This window comes from Capra hircus, chromosome 3 (genome assembly GCF_001704415.2).
Source record: "Capra hircus breed San Clemente chromosome 3, ASM170441v1, whole genome shotgun sequence".
Taxonomy (NCBI): Eukaryota; Metazoa; Chordata; class Mammalia; order Artiodactyla; family Bovidae; genus Capra; species Capra hircus.
Genome location: NC_030810.1, coordinates 96,803,055 through 96,824,691, shown reverse-complemented (window position 1 = coordinate 96,824,691; position 21,637 = coordinate 96,803,055). Strand labels below are relative to the sequence as shown.

The window sequence follows — 21,637 nt, the reverse complement described above, 5'->3', positions numbered from 1 at the left end:
GGCAGACTCTTCAGTAGACAGAGATTTCACTCCCCTTTGCTCTACGATAACATGTATGCACCTGCACTGTACTGAAAAGGCTTATTCTTACAATCTGGAATTCTGCCTAAGGAGGGCTTTATAATAATAAACGGCATTTAGTTTGCCCAGTTGTTCCTCTGGCCAGAGTGGTGTCCTGTCTGTCTTTTGTATGTCTTGTATGTTTTATGTCATTTCACTTGTAATCTCCAGAAATCTCCTACACAGAGGACATTTGTCACAGCAGGAGTTCGTGCAGAAAAGTGTTGGCCTAGTACTGATAGGAGACTTTCTGTGTCTGTTGGCTTAGATAGTGATTGATCCAGCTTCTTTCTGTTGGGAACTAACTGTGTTCCCTCTGGGACCACTGTATTTCTCCATATGTGGCAACGCAGTTTGATCCAGCTTTGTCTTTTTGGATTAATTCATTTAACACATATTTACTGAAAGCCTTCCATGGAGCTGGGCCTGGTTCATGCTCTGGGAATGAAAGGTGACTACAGCTGATAAAGGGTGCTGTGATAGTTCAGATGAGCAATAAATAAAGGATAAGTTAATTGCCAATGTATTAAGTGCTGGGAGGTGAAAACACAGGGTGATCTGATGAGTAAAGGAGAGACTATTCTAGATGGGATGGTCAGGGAACTCTCATCTGATTGGGGTGGTGGCATTTAAGTGTAGTTAGTCGCTCAGTCTTGTTCGACTCTTTACAACCCCATGGACTGTAACCTGCCTGACTCCCCCTGTCCATGGGATTCTCCAGGCAAAAATACTGGAGTGGGTTGCCATTCCCTTCTGCAGGGAAATCTTCCCAACCCAAGGATTGAACTCAGGTCTCCTGCATTGAAGGCAGATTCTTTACCATCTGAGCTAAGCTGAGATCTAACTATAGGGAAAGAGCCATTCATGGGAAGAGGATGGGGAAGGACATTTTATGTAGAGGGAATAATAAGGATGAAAGTCCAGAGGCAAGAGTTTTACTTGTTTAAGAAACAGGGATGCAGATGTAGGGAACGGACTTGTGGGCACAGAGTGGGAAGAAGGTGGGAAGAACTGAGAGAGCAGCATTGAAATACATACATTACCATGTGTAAAATAGACAGCTAGTGGGAAGCTGCTATATAGCACAAGGAGCTCAGCCTTGTGCTCAGTGATGACCTAGATGGGTGGGATGGGGTGGGAGTGGGTGGGAGGGAGGTTCAAGAGGGAGGGGATATGAGTATATTTATAGCTGATCCACTTTATCATACAGCAGAAACCAACAATTGTAAAGTGATTATCCTCCAATTAGAAATGAAAATGAATTTTAAAAAAAGGAATAGAAAGGATGCATTTTGGCTAAGGCATGATGAGGGGAGGGGAGAATGAAGGCTGAGGGAAGAATCAGGAAGAACCAGATCGTGCAATCTCCTGGACAGCTGATGCTCAGTGTAGAACTGATACTGAATGGAATAGGAAACAATAGAAAAGGCTTAAACAGGTAAGGTATAGGATTTGCCTATCAGAGATCATGGCATCCAGTCCCATCATTTCATGACAAATAGATGGGGAAACAATGGAAACAGTGACACACTTTATTTTCTTGGGCTCCAAAATCACTGCAGATGGTGACTGCAGCCATGAAATTAAAAGACGCTTGCTCCTTGAAAGAAAAGCTATGACAAACCTAGACAGCGTATTAAAAAGCAGAGACATTACTTTGCCAACAAAGGTTTGTCTAGTCAAAGCTATGGTTTTTCCAGTAATCCTGTATGGGTGTGAGAGATGGACCATAAAGAAAGCTGAATGCCGAAGAATGGATGCTTTCAAACTGTGCTGTTGGAGAAGACTCTTGAGTGTCCCTTGGACTGCAAGGAAATCAAACCAGTCCATCCTAAAGGAAATCAGTCCTGAATAATCATTGGAGGGACTGATGCTGAAGCTGAAGCTCCAATACTTTGGCCACCTGATACGAAGAACCCACTCATTAGAAAGGACCCTGATGCTGGGAAAGGTTGAAGACATGAGAAAGGGACAACAGAGAAGGAGATGGTTGGATGGCATCACCAACTCAATGGACATGAGTTTGAGCAAGCTCTGGGAGTTGGTGATGGACAAGAAAGGCTGGCATGCTACAGTCCATGGGATTGCAAACAGCAGGACATGACTGAGCAACTGAGTTAAGCACTAAACTAGTAGGATTTGCTTGTACTTAAAAACGTCAATGACTGTTGTATAGAAAACAGACTATAACAAGGACCAAGACAGAACATGAACACCAGTTATGAAATTATCAATATTTATTTAGGATATCGGGAATTTATCCTTAACTTCCTTAATGTCTTCAAGTGTCAGATCTTATTCAGCCAAGTGCCCCTGCTCTAGAAGTCTGTTCTTGCTGACTGCTGGTCTGGGGAGTTTTTACTCTGATAGGGCATTTATTCATTTTCCCATCTCCCTTTTCACCCTTTCCAGTCCATCTACCCATCTATCCATCTTATAAATGTTTCTTGAGATGCTGCTATATGCCAAACCCAGTACCAAGCATATAGTTTCTTGCTCAGGGACATGTAAAGTCTATTTATGGAGAGAGACCAATAAACACAACACATTATAATAAGGATTGTAATAGTGTAATGTGCAAAGCACAATAGGAAACCTTTAGCAAGTAGCCAGGTAAGAATAGGTGATATTCGAACAAGATACTAAAAGATAAATAGGAATTTGCCAAATAATAATCATAAAAGCTACTAGCTCTTTATTTTTTAAGAGGAAGTTTTCAAGTTTTATTTCTGTATTTTAATTTTTGGCCACATCCTGCAGCATGTGGTAACTTAATTCCCCCACCATAGCTTGAACCCACACCCCCTACATTAGAAGGTGAAGTCTTAACCACTGGACCACTAGGGAAGTCCAAAAGCTACTCTTTCTTAAACTTAGCGGCTAAGCATTGTGCTCTGAATGTTATGTATGTTATCTCTCTTAATCTTTCTCCCAACCTAATAGGCTAGGTATTATAAACCTCATTTTATACACAAAGACATGGAAGAACAGAGATCAAAAAACATTCTCAAGTCTAAGTAACAGTCCTGGAAATCCTATGTCTGTAGGACTCCAAAGCTTATGTTTTTACCTATATAATTTCTCTGTTGTCTACAGATAGGAGTATGATTTTTGTTGAGGAATATTTTATAGGTATAGCTCTTCTGTTTCTGGGTACAGATTTCCATAGTTATTTCATAAAAACATAGTATATTCAAATAGTTTTCATCACTAGCTATTTCAGCCATTGCTGATCTGCTCTTTTAAGATCTCTGCTTTCAGAGGAGGATTTCGGGCAAGAGAGCAACATATACAAGGCAGTGAGGCAAAGAAGAGCATTGGCGTATTTGAGGAAGATGAGGGATTTGGGGTGGAGTGATTTAGGGTGCAGGAATAAGCTGCTGGCCAGGATGGGACTCAGGCAAGAGATAAGCTGCTAGCCAGGATGGGACTGAGGCAAGAGGGCATCACACACCCTACTGTGATTTTGTCTTCCTCCTATGGGCAAACTCTGCAGTCAGGCCATCGGCTCTCTTTCTTTACAACCTGGAGAACTGGATCAGGTCCTGATTGATCTCAGCAACCGATCGGCAACCTAAAAATTGAAAAAAAAATGTAGTTTAAAAGCTCATTTCTCTGAAACCCCAGTCACCACCCCACCATGGGGATAGAAACAAGCCTTGACCCTTGTCCTCACCCTGATAAAATGTTACATATACAGAATTCATATCACGTAATTCTGATTACACTGGGAATTGTTTTGTAAACCTGTGGTTGCGTCCTCTTTTAAAACATCCATGGCAAAATGGCATGGTAAAAAACTTAAAAGCAGTATTTCAGCCTTTTGAAAAGTCAGTTTGTGTGCAGTGAATACACCTGACTACTGAACCACCGGGGAAGCCCCTGGTGTTGATGATAGGTGACAGGAATGACAGGCGAGGGATGCATAAATAACTCATAAAATGAACTAAGTCAGCAGAAGCAGGAATTTGGAGCCAGAGGTGCTCTCATCAGAAGTGACAATGGTTTTGACAGCTCTGGGTTTCCACGGGGCAGACAGAATAGTGCAGCTTTGGAGAGGGTAGACTTCCTCAAGGAGCACAGAGATGCCAGAATAGAAACTGCTGATACATTGTAGTAGAAATAAATATTTAAACTATGCGAAAGTGTTCAGTAGTTGCATCAAAGTATGTGATACCATCCTGAGACACTTTGAAGCATCTGTTCCCATTTAAGCCCTGGTGCTGTTTGTGTTCTTGTTCTGCTTATCAGTATAAGCTCATCAGATGGAGTCTTGGTCCACATGGTACCAGGGACACTGCCTTGTTCTTGGTAGAGGTTCACTAAAGGTTTAACAACGAATTCATGATTACAATGTATTCCTGTTTTTTCATTACTGTAAATTAGGTGGATATTCACACTAAAACACTTTGGCCAAATTAAAACAAAGTGGGTAATTTCGAGCAATAAAACTCAAGAAGATTCAGCCTCTGTTGAATCTTCTGTTTCAGCCCCTGTCCCTTACAAGAGATGAGACTTAAGTGAGGTCTGTGCACACATGATTTGTATGTGCACAGTTTCGTCTTCCAAGACAAACTGGGATTGTAACATTCCTATATACAGTTTTGGCATATGGTCTCACAATTAGGAAAAGATGATTTCTAAGCTTATTTTCATTTCACAATAGTGCAAATAGGGTACTCTTCTCAGGGCTGCGATGTCACAAGGTTACAGAGGAAAAATGTCACACATCTCCAGGAGGTTTAGGATAGAGAAGTCATACTGATTGATCACCTCCTGGGTGCTGGTTTTGTGTCAAGCATCTTACATGCATTGTGCAGGGAAGGCTAATCTTGGATTGCAAGGAGATCCAACCAGTCCATCCTAAAGGAGATCAGTCCTGGGTGTTCATTGGAAGGACTGAGGTTGAAGCTAAAACTCCAATACTTTGGCCACCTGATGCAAAGAGCTGACTCATTGGAAAAGACCCTGATGCTGGGAAAGATTGAGGGCAGGAGGAGAAGGGGCCGACAGAGGATGAGTTGGTTGGATGGCATCACTGACTCAATGGACATGGGTCTGGGTGGACTGTGGGAGTTGGTGATGGACAGGGAGGCCTGGCGTGCTGCGGTTCATGGGGTTGTAAAGAGTCAGACTTGACTGAGCGACTGAACTGAATTGATCTGAATGTGAAACTCTGTGGGGTTTCACATTATGATTTTCTACTTGAGTGAGTTCCACCGAAAACACAGCCCTCCTCACCTGAGACCCCCTTCTCCCCAGGGATCAGCTTGGGGAGTCTTTCCTGCAGGACTGATGCCCACAGAGAATGCTGAGGGGTGCCCTTCAGCCTGGGTTTTCTCTTCTTTCCCTTCTTCCCCAAACCCACCTGCCATCCCACATTTGGTTGTTGATTAGTCATTTTTCTCTGCATTTAAACAACACATTCTCATTGGAGAACAATTAGAAGGAAAGGAATATAAAAAGTTAGGCACAAAAGTATTCGTCATCCTGTTTTCTCTTTCTTTTTTTCCTGACCCCATTTAAAAAGAGTGTTCTCTACCCTTTGTTTCAGAAAAAGATTTTCCAGCCTCTATTTCCATTCCAATGGTTGTTAAGTATAAACTTTTGGTGGAATAAAAAAGCTTTGTTATTATGAATCCCCCCACCAGGCTTCTGTTTTAAAAGTTCAGACATAATGTCACAAAGACAGGAGAAAATATTTGGGGGAGCAAGAGAAGTCACCTCAATCTCTTGGAACCTGCAGAACTCATAGATCTTTCCATCTCTCTCCCTCCCAAGGGCAAAAGACATCAACACGATATCTATTCACACTTGTGCCCTCCTTGCCCTCATGGGAGAGACTTAGTAACCTTGGGTTATTTATTGACTTATCTTCATAGGCATTGGCCCCAAATGGACAGTCCTGGTCCTTGATGCCTTAATCCACTCCCCAAGGTTTTTTTTTCCCCCTATTAATCTACTCAGTTGAAAGGGACTGGCATTAATGCTGGTCTATGTTTTCTAGCTTAAACTACTTAAGCCCAAAAGGCTAAGTTCACAGCCCCAGTGAACACTTCGTAGCTTGGATGCTGAGTACAAGATACTTGTCTAAATAGCTGATGAAAACCAGACTAGGAAAGACCTGGACACCTTGCCTTGTGCCTGGCAGATGGCAGACACTTGGTAGCATCATCTGTGGAAATAAGTCAATGCCACAAAAATGGTCTTGACTCCACTTCAGAGCTCTTGATTCATTATTTTGTTACTTCTGGAGGAAGTTTCTGTTATTACCAAATTTTAGAGTTGAGGCCTGAATGGAGGTCTTATTTGGGTTTATCTTGTCTGCCTCTCACGTTACAATCTGTTACCATCTACAGCAGACAAAGGCAAGCAGAGACAGAGCTACCGGTGACTGACTTTGGGCAGGCCAATTTTCTAGGAGACAGCTCCAAGCATTTTAGGACATTTAACATCCTTGATCCCTGAGTACTCAACACCTCCAACACCAACCCTGCATCACTGTGCCAATGAGAAAAAAAGATAAGCCACCCCCACCCCCAAACCAAATGATTCGGAAGAAGGAAGTTCCCATCATTAGCCGAGAATCACTATTTCACAGGATCCCTGGATTCCAGTGATCACATGGATTTGCTGAACACATACAAGTTTTTCTGAGCACTGCTTTACAGTTACCTCATTTTTGCCTGATACCTGCCTGTGGGTAACTTTGAGATATTCAGGTTTGTCTTGCTGCCTGTGGTTACGCAGGATGATGTTTCTCCTTCTCTCTGTTCTATCATCCTGCTTGCTTCTACCTCCCCAGTTCCTCCATGCTTTCCCGGTGACTTAATTTCTCTACTCTTCACAATCCATGAATCTTAGTTAAAAGATCACCCCTAGAACTACATCTGACAAGTCTGATGGGATCTGAGCAGGCCAAAGTGAAATGGGACCCTCTTTACCACCATCTGAAATTGCATTTGCTTTTGTATCACATTCTGAGTTTGTGCTTGACTGGCTCAGATGGTAGAGAATCCGCCTGCAATGCAGGAGACCCAGGCTCAATCCCTGGGTCAGGAAGATCCCTTGGAGAAGGAAATGGTGCCCGCTCCAATGCTCTTGCCTGGGAAATCCCACGGACAGAGGAACCTGGCGGGTTTACAGTCCAGGCGGTCACGAAGAGTCAGACACGACTGAGCGACTAACACCTTCATTCCACTTTTGTCTCGGGCATTTCCTCTGTGCTCTCTCTGGGTTTGGGGGAGGCAAGTGAGAAGGAAGGGCCTGAGCTTCTCTTCTTTAGACAGCCTGCTTTCAGCTCTGAGTTAGGAAAAGCATGGTAAAAACTTACCTGTCAGCGTCATGGAAGTGTGGAATTCATTTTTTAAAATGTCCAAAACTTCCTTAACACCATGTTCACCCTGCTCACAAGACAGAGAAAAGAGGAGACACAAAGCGGCGTGAAGGAACATCCAGACCACAGGCTGAGTTTCAACACTAAGTGCGGGGACTTCCCTGGTGGTCCAGGGGTGAAGATTCCATGCTGTCAATGCAGGGGCCTGGGTTTCATCCTTGGTCAGGAAACTAGATCCCATACACCTTGACTAAGAGTTCGTGTGCCTCCACTAAAGAACCCATATGCCACAACAAAACTGAAGATCCTGTGTGATGCAGCTAAGATCTGGCACAGCAAAGTAAATAAACATTAAAAAATATTTCTAAGTGAGCTCAGAGCTGTGGTGGGGAGGATGGGGGCAATCTGTGAAATTTGAACTATGTTGGGAATAAGAGGAAAAAGGTGGGGCTGAGAGCTCTTGAAAATTTACAACATGCTATGGAGGAAGTGTGGAGGGGCAGGTGAGGTGTCACTGTCCTTCAGGATCTGTGGCACCTCCAAAAACTGGTTAAACTTGGGGGTGAAACCATAGAAGCACATGGAAACAAATGAGAGGTGGGGTGCCTTCTGGTTGGTTTTCATTTTAGCACTCTCACCTTGCAGGCGAGACCCCACAGGATGGGTCTCCCCACAAAAACACACTTAGCCCCGAGGGCTAGAGCCTTCAGCACATCGTTGCCAGTCCGGATCCCACCATCCAGGTACACTTCAACCTTCCCTTTCACAGCGGCCACCACTTCTGTCAAGGCATCGATCTGAAAGCAAGAGACAAGTGTGGCTCAGAGACTTCCCTCTGGACTCTCAGGGCGTCACGGATCGGCACTGCCCCCCAGGTTTGGCCGGCTCCAGGAGGTCTAAGCTGGGGGCAATGCCTCGTGGTTCTACACTTGAGGCTGCAGGTGCTGTCAAAGCAGGGTAGCTACGTTCCCAAGGCCCAGGGACTCTTTCCAGGCTACACTCTCCTGCCATTTCCTGCTCCGACAGAGTTCAGGTGTTTACAACTTGGAAGAAATTCTTGGTATCTCTTAACATCCCCACAGGGGCATTTTCCATTTGTAGTGTTCGATTTTGTGTGCTGAGTCACTCACTTGTGTCTGACTCTTTTCTGTCCCGTGACTGTAGCCCTCCAGGCTCCTCTGTCCAGGGGATTCTCCAGGCAAGAATTCTGGAGCAGGTTGCCATGCCCTCCTCCAGGGGATCTTCCCAAGCCAGGGACTGAACCCAGGTTTCTTGTTTCTCCTGCATTGGCAGGGAGATTCTTCAGCACTAGTGCCGCCTGTTCTTTCTATTTCATTTTATTTTTTTACAAACATTTTATATTGGGGTATAGCCAATTAGCAATGTGATAGTTTCAAGGAGACAGCAAAAGGATTCAGGCATACATATACATGTATCCATTCACCCCCAAACTCCCCTCCCATCCAGGCTGCACACAACATTTTAATGTTCTTCTTTTTAAAGGACATTTTGACTTTTGATTCTCTTCCACCTTCTCTGCTTCTAAGGCGGCACAATTAGAAATGTTCTCCATTGCTAAGGCCCTAAGTCTTTTTGGCCAAACAAATGTGATCAACCGTGACCCTAGTGTCTGAACCACAGCCTGTTCCATATACCTGGGCTGTAACTTATTTCTGGCACAACACATCTGAGCAACTTCTTCCTGACTCCCTTACGAGTTATCTGAGACGTGGGAGAGAAAGACAGCGGTGACATTGTAAGAGCGGGGTTGAAGCCTTAGAAAGACAAAACAAAAACACCTGATCACTCTCGCTGCCTCTCTCCGCTGGATCTTTTCTCCCACCTTTTCTCTCTCATTCCCAGCTGTGTGGTCAACAGCCCTGTGGACTTAAGGTGCCCCAGACAGAGCCATGTTCCTGAGCACTTCCAAGTCTGTAAGGAGGGGTGAGGGCAGAGTCTGGAGGGAGGGTCCTGCAGGAAACGTTTCTGGAACTGCCTCAGGGCTCCTGTTCTGTCTCTTTGAGGAATGACTGAAAAGGAGGAGTAGAAACTGCAACGGAAGGAGTCGATTGAATTCTGCCTGAATGAGATCCTTTGGTGAGACTGAGCAGAGTATGAAATCAGGAAGGAAAGAGCTTTGTACTTTCCAAGTGGGTAGGGGAGAATTGAACATTTTGTTAACCTACATGTAAAGACTGGAGAGAATGTGCATTTAAATCAGGGTATTTTTACAGTCCCACCATGGTATTATGAGAAACATTTCTACAAAAGGCTCAATAGCTGTGGCACTTGGGCTTAGTTGGTCTGTGGCCTGTGGGATCTTCCTGATCCAGGGATCGAACCTGTCTCCTGTACTGGCATGCTGTGAGAAAGAAAGAAATGTACTTGTGCAAACTCTTCGGCCCTGTGCACTTAGTTGCTCAGTCATGTCCAACTCTTTGCAACCCCATAAACTGCACCCTGCCAGCCTCCTCTGTCCATGGGGATTCTCCAAGCAAGTATCCTGGAATGGGTAGCCATGCCCTCCTCCAGGGGATTTTCCCAACCCAGGGATTCAACCCAGGTCTCCTGCATTGCAGGGGGATTCCTTACTGTCTGGGCTGCCAGGAAAGCCATTCTAGTGAGCCATATTGACAGCAGTTTAAGAAGCACGATAGGGGGTGAATTTCAGCCTAGGGTTCATGCAGTATGGCTTGAGAGTTAACGTTTGATAAGCCACAATAGGGCATTCATTAGAGCCTTCTGGGGCCAAAACTAGCTTTCCCCTGGTTCTGGAAGGAAGCACAGGAGTGTTAGATATGGGACATTACAGAGATGCACTATCACTGAGACAGTCACACCCCTCACAAGGAGGGACTGGGTAGAGAAGAGTGAGCAACTTACCCCAGGCACAAAATTTAAAGGGTGTCAAAAATATAAATAATATTTGAATACAACGTTTACAAAAATCAAATGGCAAACTTTGACCTGCAAGCTGGGGGCTTGTTTTTATAAATAAAACTTTATTGGAACCAGGGCCAGGGTTACAGTGAAATGAGTGAGGCAACGTTATGCAAGTGCAGGATCAGATCCTTTCTTTATTAAAACTGTTGCTATTCACTGTGGGTTTTTCTGCATTAATTTTCATTTTTCAAACAGTGCATGAAACTATTATTCCTAATTCAGTTTTTTTGGCATCTTCTTGAATTTTGAGCCAAGGGTGGGTCTCTCACTAGCCTCCCACTAGTCTTGGTACTGTCCCTGGATGATCTTGGGTTTGGCTATTAGGTCAGATGGCTTGGGAGAACAGTGTGTTGATCAGTGTGATGGGGCAGAAGAAACTTTTTGTTCTGGTACCTTCCTTCATCACTTCTCATTCTTTATTGAGGAAGTGCAATGGGAAAATTAGTGGGCTACTTATCCCCACTCCTCTCTAAGAACTCCGTGAGGGAGCAAGACTAGCTAAAATGATTAATGAGAGACAGCCGATTATATAATGTTTTATTAGAGTTATTTCAAAAGTCAGTATTCTACCCTGTTTGCTGCTGGTTGGTGAGGGGCTCTTTGCTTTCTGCTCTTATTGTCAGCACAGTTGGGTCAGGTCAGGACATGCTATGCTCTGCACCCTCTATTCTGTCAATTACTGGATGCGTGAGAAATGGCTTTATGGGTATCCTTGAAGGACTTGGGTGAGAGAGCTCAGCGCACGTTCTGAAGACCTGCTACTGCTAAGTCACTTCAGTCGTGTCTGACTCTATGTGACCCCATAGATGGCAGCCCACCAGGCTCCTTCGTCCCTGGGATTCTCCAGGCAAGAACACTGGAGTGGCTTGCCATTTCCTTCTCCAATGTATGAAAGTGAAAAGTGAAAGTGAAGTCGCTCAGTCATGTCTGACCCTTAGCGACCCCATGGACTGCAGCCCACCAGGCTCCTCCATCCATGGGATTTTCCAGGCAAGAGTACTGGAGTGGGGTGCCATTGCCTTCTCCGTCTGAAGACCTACATTCTCCTAAAGTCTTAGGTCAAGAGTTGGGATGGGAAGTAGGAGGCTTGACCATTCCCTGTAGTTCAATCCATGCTTATTTTCTATGAGGTAGAACCTGGTAGAGAGGAGGAGGCCAGTGATTGGCATTTGAAACCTCCAAGTTTCATAAGCCTTGAAATGTATAAACTGGCTGGTGTAGCTTTTTCTATTTCCTGTGATTCTTTTTAAAGGAGAAATTGAGAATGTGCTAAAGATTTCAGGATGGTCACTGATGTATTGTTTAAAAGAGTGAACCCTTGGAAGCAATCCAGATGTTAAACAATAGGAAGCTGGTCATATAAACTGTCCATTCATACTATATACCATTAAAAAGAAAAGTGAACTTATTGAAGTAAAATGATGCTCTTGATATATTGATAAATGAAGAGAAGAAAATTGCACAATATCGTATATAGTTTTCAAACCTAAAATGTTATATTTACATTAAGTTGATTACCAAATTATTGTCATTAATGATTTTTATCTTAATTCTTTTTGTTTAGGTATATTTTACAATTTACTTGCAGTGAATATGTCCTACTTAAAAGACAAAAAAAAAAAAAAACAACAAAACACAAAACCTTAAGAGGAAAAAAACTCACTTGCATTTCTCAGAATGAGTCAAGCAGCACAGAAGAATCCCTTGAAAAATACAAGCTATCAATCTCCACGAACATCAGTGAACTTCCTTTAAAAATTATTTCCCTGCCTCCCTCCTTTTCATTTTCTTTCCCCAGAGTCCATCTCTAATGGACAAATTCATAAGTTAGGGGAAAATTTAGACTGTCTTGGATTTTTAGCAAAGGATTCATAAGGCATTTTAAAGTTTTACTGTGAAAGTTATTTATTAGCTTAAGTGAGGCACCATTTCTTCCCGGGATGTGTCATATGAGAAAATATTAGGTTCCAATCCATGCAGACAGGCAAGCTTCCAGCTGAATGCTTCTTCCAGAAGGCAGGTGACCTTTATGCCTTGGGAACAACTCTTCTATCAAATTTCACCTTAACCACTTATTAACTGTGTGAACTCACAAGTTACTTAACATCTCTACATCTTGCACTATCCTCATCTGTTAAGTAGGGATAATAATGCAGGACTGTTGTGTGCTTTAGAGATGACATATGTTGAGTTTGTAAAAATAGCCTGGCACACACTAGACTATTATTAATGATTAGAAGTCCTCCATATATATATATATACATACACACATACAGAGACATATAACCAACATAGTCGGTTAGGGGGAGGGGAACGAGCACCAAATATCAGAGTGCCTTGCTGTGGACACACACGTACAAACGCATGGGCACACACACAGCACTTACAAACACACCCACTCTGAAGTCATTCTACTTACAGAAGCAGGAACCTCATCAAGCTGCCTCCCTCCATGGTTGGAAACAATGATGCCCTGGACGTTGTGCTTCACAGCTAACTCTGCGTCCTCTTTTGTCAAGATCCCCTTAAGGATGATGGGCAATCGAGTCATGCTTTGAAACCAGGAGAGATCTTCCCAGCAGATGGATGGGTCAATTGGAGACATTTGGAAATAAGGCGTTACATTTCCCTGTGGGGAAAAAGAGAACCGTAGCCTTGAATTCCTTTGAGACTCTCATTCCAAAGATGAGGCACATTTGAAAAACTGCCATTTGTAAGCTTGAAAAGAGGAACCATACAAGCCAACACTACTTCTAGGTCCTTTCCAAACACAACTTTTGTTAAAGAATTTCTACTCCCATTGCTTATTTGTTAACCATTACTTGTGTCACGGCTCAATAATTTTGCTAAGACCTGGGAACACAAAAACAAATGAGACACAGTCCTTACTTTCCAAAAACCCCCCAAAATCTCAGAGTTCATTAAGTGAGATAGATAAGCAAAAACATTTATAGGCCCATGTGATTGTTGTGACTGAGATATGTACAAGGTAACAATAACTAAGCAAAACTTCAATAATCTTAAGTCAGATATTGTGTGCCTGCTCAGTCATGCCGACTCTTTGTGACCCTCTGAACCATAGCCTGCCAGGCTCCTCTCTCCATGGAATTTCCCAGGCAAGAATACTGGAGTGGATTTTCATTCCCTTTTCCAGTGGCTCTTCCCCATCCAAGTATCAAACTCACATCTCCTGTGTCTCCTGCATTGGCAGGCAGATTCTTTACCACTGAGTCATTTGGGAAGCCCAAGTCAAATATTGCCCAATATTTATCTTGGCTTACCACGTGAAGCAAATATCTATAGGCCCCAAGGTGTCCCTGGAGTCTGAGCTAAGATTCCAGAAACCCTCAAGGCCAGTTTGTGGCTAAAGGGTAGAACTATTGAGTCACTTGGCTGGATATCACAGCTGCTCATTGGCTGAAAAGGCTGGGATCATTATTTCTAATGCAGTCAAGGGATTCCAACTTTACCACAGCTTTCTCTCTCTGGGACACTTCATCCCATTGGACTAAAGGATTTTAATGGAGGAAGTGCCTTTGTAGTCACCTTGTTCAAAAAACTACTCTGTGGCTCTCTGGTGCCCCATGGATGAGTTCCAGGTGCTGCCCAGTTTTCAAGGCAGTCCTGCTCCATAGGCATTCACCTTGAATAGGAGCATCTTCTTCAGATGGTCCATTTATCTATGTGTGATCTTTTTCTAAGTGTGCCATAAAGTAGAAAATGTTGGAAGGAACTTTTACTCTCCTGTCTCATGAAAAAAAACAAAAACAAAAAACTGCTCTCCCTAGCTTTCTTGTTTCCTAACACCCAGCCCTGCCCAGAACACTTCTGGGGACAGACTGGCCAGCTCCAGAGGTGAGAACAATTTGTCTTATATTCTGCTTGTCTGGAAGTTCTGAGCAGCAGGAACTCCATCTTCTTTTTGAACTGTGGCATCCCTAGTGCCTGGTACAGAACAGGTATAGAACAATGACTTCTTGAGGAAAGAAAGAAGAGAGGAAAGAGGGATGGAAATCTGCCTCCTGTTACACCTGCCCTCCTGGCTCTGGTATCTTTCCTACCATCTCAGGTGATCCGAGATCTTTCAACAATAAATTCTTCATCAAGTCCACTTGGTTTTTAAAGTCATGTCGTCTGTTGCCAACTTTGGGTACGTCCACAGTGATGACCAGAGCTTTGAAACCCAGGGATTCCACCTTTTGGATTATCTGTTTGTTTATCTGCCGGTTTAGGTGCACATACAGTTGGAACCACCGCAGGCCCCTGGGGGCAGCTGCAACGATATCTTCAAGGCTACAGCTGGCATACGTGCTGGTGATGTAGCAGATACTGGCTCCTTGTGCAGCTGTAAAGCAAATGAGCTCAGGTTGGAGGACAGTGACATTCTGAACTGGGGTGAAATGCCTTATAAGTCTGTGTTCCCTCTGGCCAGTTTGCCTGTGAGTGAAGATAAAGCTTGACTTCATTCTTCTTCCCTATCAGGCAGGCATCAGAGGTATTTGATCAGACTGCCTGGGTCCTCCACTGTATAACTGGTCTTATAAACTCTGTATTCCATTAAAATATTTCAGGCTAGAGATGACATTGAGTCCCCAGAACCATTTCCCCAAACCATTTGAACATGCTGCAGCTTTCAGATAGGAAACGGACATCTTATGAACCCATTAATGAAGCAGAAAGGAGCTAAAGAAGGCGACGGTTGAGAACATAATTCCAAGGAGAAGACTGAGCTTTGCAGTAGAAAAAGCATGCTCTCTGGAGTTAGAAGAAAACTAGTTCTACCACTGCTTAGCTGTGCAGCCTTGAGTCTCTTTTTCTTTATCTGTAAAGGGGGAAAATGATAATATCACTCTTATAGGGTTGTTGCAAGATTAAATAGGATACCAGCTATGGAAGTATTTTTTTTTTTAAAGCTATGAAGTGAGGTACTGTACAAATGCTAGTAATAATGTTGTTGATGATGGTGACGATGATGATGATGGTGACAATGATGTGCCAATTGCATCTTTCTCATTTCCCACTTTAATCATTTTCAGGGGATTCCCTAAGAGGTTAATGTCACTACCCTTCTACAACTCACGGGTAAAGAATTTGACCTAATCACAGTTAATATTTTCAGTTCCTAACATCAACAGGAGATATCGCTTTCTCCTGCCCCAAACAACCCAACACCCTCAACCATGAAGATTTAGTAAAGCAGTCATATTCATACAGGGTATTCATATTTCAACTCAGCCAAATTTGTTCCTAACCAGATGGATGTCACTTTAGCTCTGGAATTCTTGGATTCATCACTTCCTATATCACAGGGTCAAAGGAAAGGACCCCAGGGAAGCCTTGGGCAACTTGAGAAAAAAAGATTTGGTTTCAGTTGAAGATGGCAAATGAATCCCAGGAATATTTTTGCCCCCTGCCCTTCCCATCTCCTCTCTTCTTGTTTTTTGGTGGTGGAAAATGAGGGAAGAGACTGAGATGGGACTAGGAAGAAGACAAATCCCAGCGGAAACCTTTTTGTCAAATAAGATGATCAAATCAACTGTGGTTTTTCGGTCATTAAGTTGTGTCCAGTTCTTTGCAACCCATGGACTTCAGCACACCAGGTTTCCCTATTCTTCATTATCACCTTGAGTTTGCTCAAACTCATGTCCGCTGAGTCAGTGATACCATCCAACCATCTCATCCTCTGTCATTCCCTTCTTTTCCTGCCCTCAACCTTTCCCAGAAGATAAGAGAAATGGAACATTTGGACAAGAGCACCTGCCAGGACCTTGTGTTAGGAGTAATGTCATGACTTTCTCCTCAACCTGAATTCAGAGACTTGGCATTTAGCCCCAGCCCTGGCCCACGAGGGTTCAAAGAAAGGCCTCCCACTTCTGGCCAACTAAGAAGTCCTTACCCCACAGGGCCAGTGCCCCTTTCTTGGCATGGCTTGGTGGGGTTTTCATACTCTGCTATTCATCTGTAGCTCCCTCCCACCCTAACCATTCTTTATAATGGAAAGCTGGTATTTCCTCAATCTTAGGTGAAATGTCAGGCAAATGTAGCTTTAACCATTCCTTTTCCTACCCTTGATTCCAACCAGGTTCATGTCCCTAAGCCCCTTCCATAGAGAAGCTGGTTGCCCCTGCCCTGAAGGACACGTCTGCACGCCTAAAGGGCCTTGGGAGGGGAGCCTCAGGGTGGGGGCAGCTCACACCTCTGGCTGTGCTCATTTCTCCATCAGGCCAGGCGAGGCGGTGGAAACCTGTGGGTGCGATACAAATGGGAGCGCTGATCTCTGCTCCTTGGATGGTGGTCCGCATGTCCACCTTAGATACATCTTTCAGGTACCGAGGACGGAGGCGGATTCTGTGCTGGACAACAAAGAGATGTTCTGTTGGTGGGATCATTCTCCAGCATGAAGGTGCTGCTGGGACCTCCAGGTTCCTGGCACAGGTCTAGGACCCCACTGGGTCCCAAGAAATCACTCGTGGGGTCAGTTGGCTGGTGAGGCAGTATAGACAACCAGGAGGCTCCTTTATTCTGGAAAGCCTCTCCCAACCCCCCATTCCACATTAATCTGGCCTTCCCTGAACTCCCACTGCACATATAGTTTTTCTGTTCCCTGCCTGCTCAATCACAGGTCTGTGTCTTGGAGCCATGCCTCCATGACCAGACTCTGAGCATGTGGAGGCTTTGATTGATGCATCACAACAAGAACTAGAATGGATATAAATGAGCAGGGCATAATTCTAGGCTTTTCTCTCTTAGGTTAAACACAAGTCTGTGTGTGTTTGTGTGTGTGTGTGTGTGTGTGTGTGTGTTGCTCAAATGTCCGACTCTGTGTGACCCTGTGGCAGCATGCCAAGCTCCTCTGGAAATCTTGCCAAGATTTCCCAGGCAAGAATACTGGAGGGGGTTGCCATTTCCTCCTCCAGGGATCATCATGACCCAGGAAACAAACCCAGGTCTCCTGCATTACAGGCAGATTCTTTACTATCTGAGACACTAGGGAAGCCCAGACACAAGTCTCTTTAAGGCAAGAAAAGGTCATTGCAAGAGGACAAATCCCAGAGAATGATCACAGTTTTTTTTTTTTTCCCCCCGGTTAGAGGCTAATTCACTGAAGATCTGACTTAAACACTACTTTAGAAGAAGGCAGGAAAATTAACAAGTATTAATTATATGAAACACATTTGTAAGCCCCAACAGAGACTTAGTTAGCTTCAGGGTCCAAAAGTGCTTGTTTTCCACAAAATACTATTATTCCTGTACATAAACTCAGAAAAATTTTTCTGGAAATGCTGACCATGCAAACTTGGGTCAGAGAGCTCCAGTTACTTTATCTTTTAAATAGGAGTAATAATTCGACTTTCCTAATAGTCTTGTGAAGACACATGAGAGGAAGCAATTAAAGTGCTTCATATAGTGTTAAATAAGCATGAAAACACAGAAGACAGTGTTCACCTTGCATCCCATTTTCCAGTTTTTTCTGGCCTCAGTATCACAGAGGTCAGCAAACATTTTCTGTAAAGGGTTAGATGGTATATGTTTTAGGCTTAGTGCCATGAGGTCTTTGTCACAATTACTTGGCTCTGCTGTTGTAACATCACAGCAACCACTGATAAGATGTAGATGATTGAGCATGGCTGTGTTCCAATAAAATTTTATTTATGGACATTGAAATTGAAATTTCATAGAATTTTGACATATTGCAATTCCTTTTTTGATTTTTGTCAATGATTTAAAAGTGAAAAAAAGCCCAGCCTTAGCTTGTGGACCATCCACAAACAGTGGGCCTGACCTGACCATCCAGAAATTGGCAGTGGGCCTGACCAGACCTGACCTGTTTACTGACCCCTACTTTACCACTGTTGTGCCAGCTCAGCTCTTCTCTCTTGAATCAATCTCCTGTTCTCCCCAAGACTCCTTGGGTCTCCATATTTCCTCCCTCTCTCCTGTTATACCTCCAAGCCAGAAGTTCAGGCATTCAGGAGATTTAGGCTTACCCAGCTGGCTTCTCCCTGCCCAGGATGCTGGAGACCCTGAGAGTGTTGTGCTATCTTTTCAAGCGGCGGAGTCACCATGTTCAGCAGAGGGTGACTCACTTGTGCTAGTTGTGCAGAGGCACTGAGATTAAAGGTCTCTCCACCCATCTTATCCCCATTTACCCACTCATCTGTGGAGAAAACCCCCCAAATCCCCACCACCACCAAAAGCCCATTATGATGTTTTGAATACTCTCTTCTTTGGAGGCAGAAACCAGGACTGCTACCTTCCAAGGAGCTTTCAACCTGGGCACCTTAGCTTAGCAATAGAAAGGATACGGAAGACCAGACTTTTTAAACGCTGCCATGTTGTCATCCCGCGTGCAGCAGTCATCAGCTCCTCCTTCGATAAAATCCCAGGTTGACTTAGATAGGTGTTCCCGTGCATGCGCCTGAAAGTCTGTCAAACACACCAAGGGCATTTCTGGACCTTTAAAGGAAAAACCAAAACCAACCAAACAAAACTCAATGAGAGTTCTTCAGATAGTTGAGGCGGGTGAAGGGGTAGGGGTGGACTATAGCACAAAGCTGTTTGGATTCAACATGAACCCCTGTGTAATATTCATCTCCAAGGAGGGGCTGCCAGAGATGCTGATTCCCAGCCTGAGAGCAGGGAGTCATGCTGCCCTCCTCTGCTCTCCCAACCCCGGCTCCCACTCCAGGTTGTTGGGTCTCCTAACTGTCCCTCAGGTCTGTCCCCTGTTTCTAGGCCTGCTGCCTCAGATCTTATTGAGGCCCACCACCTCTTAATAAGATTATTGTGAAAATTTCTTATCTTATCTCTTAGTCTCCATCTTGTCTCCCTCCAGCTGCCTGGGACCTTTCTAAAATGCAAGTCTGGTCATGGCTGTTGGCTTTCAAGTGCCCATAGTGTGGCATTTGCACGTTTCTAGGACCTGGCTCCTGACACACCAGCTTAATTTCTTGGTGGCTTTTTCTTGTCAGCTGAGTCACTATAAACAGTTTCTGAACATTCTGGAAGGTTATTTTCTATCTCTGCCTGTCAGGAAGGAGATCCATCAGGGCAAGAAAACTGGGTCTGAACAGAAATCAATATCTGGGAGTTCCTAGGAACCTCTGAGTATGTGAATACATGGAGTAGTTAGTTCATTATCTGGTAGGAAGCTGACTCTTTTCAACTCTTTGGCTGGGTCATTGAACATGGTGCCAATTTTGAGCCAAAGAAAATGATACCTGCTCTCTCCATTCATTCCTATCCCCTTATTTGAACCTCGTAAATACCTGGAGCTTGGTACTTCTGCTATGACCATTCCTGAAAGAGGAAAGAGGGCAGGATTAGGGGGCAAATCTCTCTAGTAGGAGCAAGTATCTACAGAGATGCTGAAGGCAATGGTTACGATCAGTCTCAGCATGTAGAGCTTCTGCATAAGAAGGTTCCACTACGAAGGGTGATGAGATCTGTAGTACATAGCTCGGCACATCTCCCCAGCAGTTGGCCATGGGGTGAAAGTTACCCAAAGGCTGTGGGTAGAAACTAAGTGCCTACCTAGTTATCATCTGAGGGATGACGATAAGACCCAGGACTAGGGCTTGCAACGCTAATGAGGCAACTCCCTTAATGAATGATGGGACCAGAGAGGCCAGATGAAATGTGGGGTGTTGGGAATCTCGGTGGTGGTGGGGCTGTGCCAGAATCCAGTTAAGTCAAAGAGGAAAGTAGCCTAAACACCAGCCTGAAAGGCTAAGCAGAAAGAAGTTATACAACAGACAGGAAGCACACCTGGGATGTGCCGTGAGTTCTGCAGGGAGGCCTGGAGGTGGACTTTGGAGCACAATCACAGAGCTTTTTGTGGATGGCACAACCTGTCATGGGCAGAGAGCAATTGGGTGCTGAGTTGAGTTTGGCAAAGTGCAGCAACAATGTCTAATTGATCTCATTCCTATCTGACCCTTGAAGGCTCAGTGACTTTCAGTGAATGAATTCATCATTGTATTTATCCAACTGTATTGCAATCAATTATTTAAACCTCTCTGTGCATAAAAGGGTTAATTAAGCAGACCCGAGAATGCTAGGCCTCGAAAAGCTTGCATAAAGTTTGGACCTTGGCTGAAGTCTGGGAACTTGGATTTCAAGCGGGTTCCCACCATTTCCTGATAAGAATGTCTCTCTGTCTAAACTATTTGTGCAAACAATGTGCTCTATGCTGAACATCTGCTTTCCCTCTGAAAGTCCAGAATTTTGGTACGGGTTAGGCAGACAGTGTCCCTATGACCAGCTCCCAGCAAAAAACTTTGGGCATCAACTTTCTAAAACAAGCTTCTCAGGTAGTCAACATCTCACAAAGTGCCGTCACAGCTCATTTTGGGAGGAATTAACTACATCGTGTGTGATTCTACCGGGAGAGGACTCATGGGAGCTTATGCCTGTTTTCCTCTAGATTTTGCCCTTTGTCCCTCGCTGATTTTGCTTTGCATTCTTTCAGTGTAATGAATCATAGCCTCAACTGTCTACTGTGTCCTGTAGATCTTCCTCGTGAATCACTGAACCTGAGACCCCCAACACACTTTGCCTCCCCAAGCAGTGGGACACTATGTGATGCTGAGTTGCTGTTCATAAGTGTTCATTCCTTGAATTTACCGTTCCCCTGTGTATCATCTCTCTGCTTTGTGGGCTGAGAATTCATCATCAAGTTTCAGCTCCCAGTGTCTCAACAAATCCGCATATCCTACACATTACCCGCTCACAGAAATGTTCTGCAGATTTTTAGCATTAAAATGTAACAGGATTTGCTTCTAATCTAAAGGAAATGGTACAGCCTCACTCAGAATCACTTGCCTGGAATAATGTGAATAAAGCTGCTTGGAAATAAATAACGCAGCATCTTTACATATAGCAAACACAATTTAATCGAACGTCTATCTACTGTTTCCTTTCTCACCTACTATTTCCTTTTTGCTTCCTAGTGAAGTGGATGGAGAAGGTATTAGTTTCCTCTGAAGAGAATGGAGCCTGGGAAACAAAATACCTTGTGAAGGTTTAGACAGTAAATTATTACAGAGGAAGGCTCAGAATCATATCTTCTGGTAGTTTCTAAAGGTAGACAGTTTCCATTTTCAATTTCATGGTACGGAGCAAAGTAGTTGGTTTACCTAAATTACTTGTTATACTGAATTTAGAAGAGTTTTGTAGGGTGAGAGTACAATGATGATGCTTCTTTATTTTCTTTTCATAGCATATGTAAAGGTTGGTAGAGTCCTGAGCCCGTAATTTTTAGTAGAGATCCAACATAAGGTCTATAATTGAAGAGAA

The 21,637-nt window shown here is 43.9% G+C and overlaps 1 protein-coding gene across 6 annotated transcripts in view; it reads right to left on the bottom strand.

Moving 5' to 3' along the window:
- HAO2 (hydroxyacid oxidase 2) overlaps positions 1-21,637 on the bottom strand; it is a 36,109-nt gene that overhangs the window by 3,903 nt on the left and 10,569 nt on the right. For 2 of the 6 annotated variants that reach the window (XR_001295454.2, XR_001295453.2), the window contains exons 2-8: positions 18,658-18,796; positions 16,536-16,687; positions 14,401-14,684; positions 12,759-12,968; positions 8,035-8,193; positions 7,394-7,463; positions 3,515-3,634 (exon numbers count right to left, since the gene is read on the bottom strand). Coding sequence is in view for 4 of the 6 variants with exons in the window: in XM_013962497.2 (XP_013817951.1) it covers positions 3,579-3,634; positions 7,394-7,463; positions 8,035-8,193; positions 12,759-12,968; positions 14,401-14,684; positions 16,536-16,687; positions 18,658-18,788 (1,062 nt within the window). In the remaining 2 variants the exon portion in view is untranslated. Of the gene's footprint in view, positions 1-2,279; positions 3,635-7,393; positions 7,464-8,034; positions 8,194-12,758; positions 12,969-14,400; positions 14,685-16,535; positions 16,688-18,657; positions 18,797-19,608; positions 19,640-20,107; positions 20,191-21,637 lie in introns of those variants that run through there. The other 4 variants (XM_005677786.3, XM_005677789.3, XM_013962497.2 and 1 more) reach the window with 3 other exon arrangements.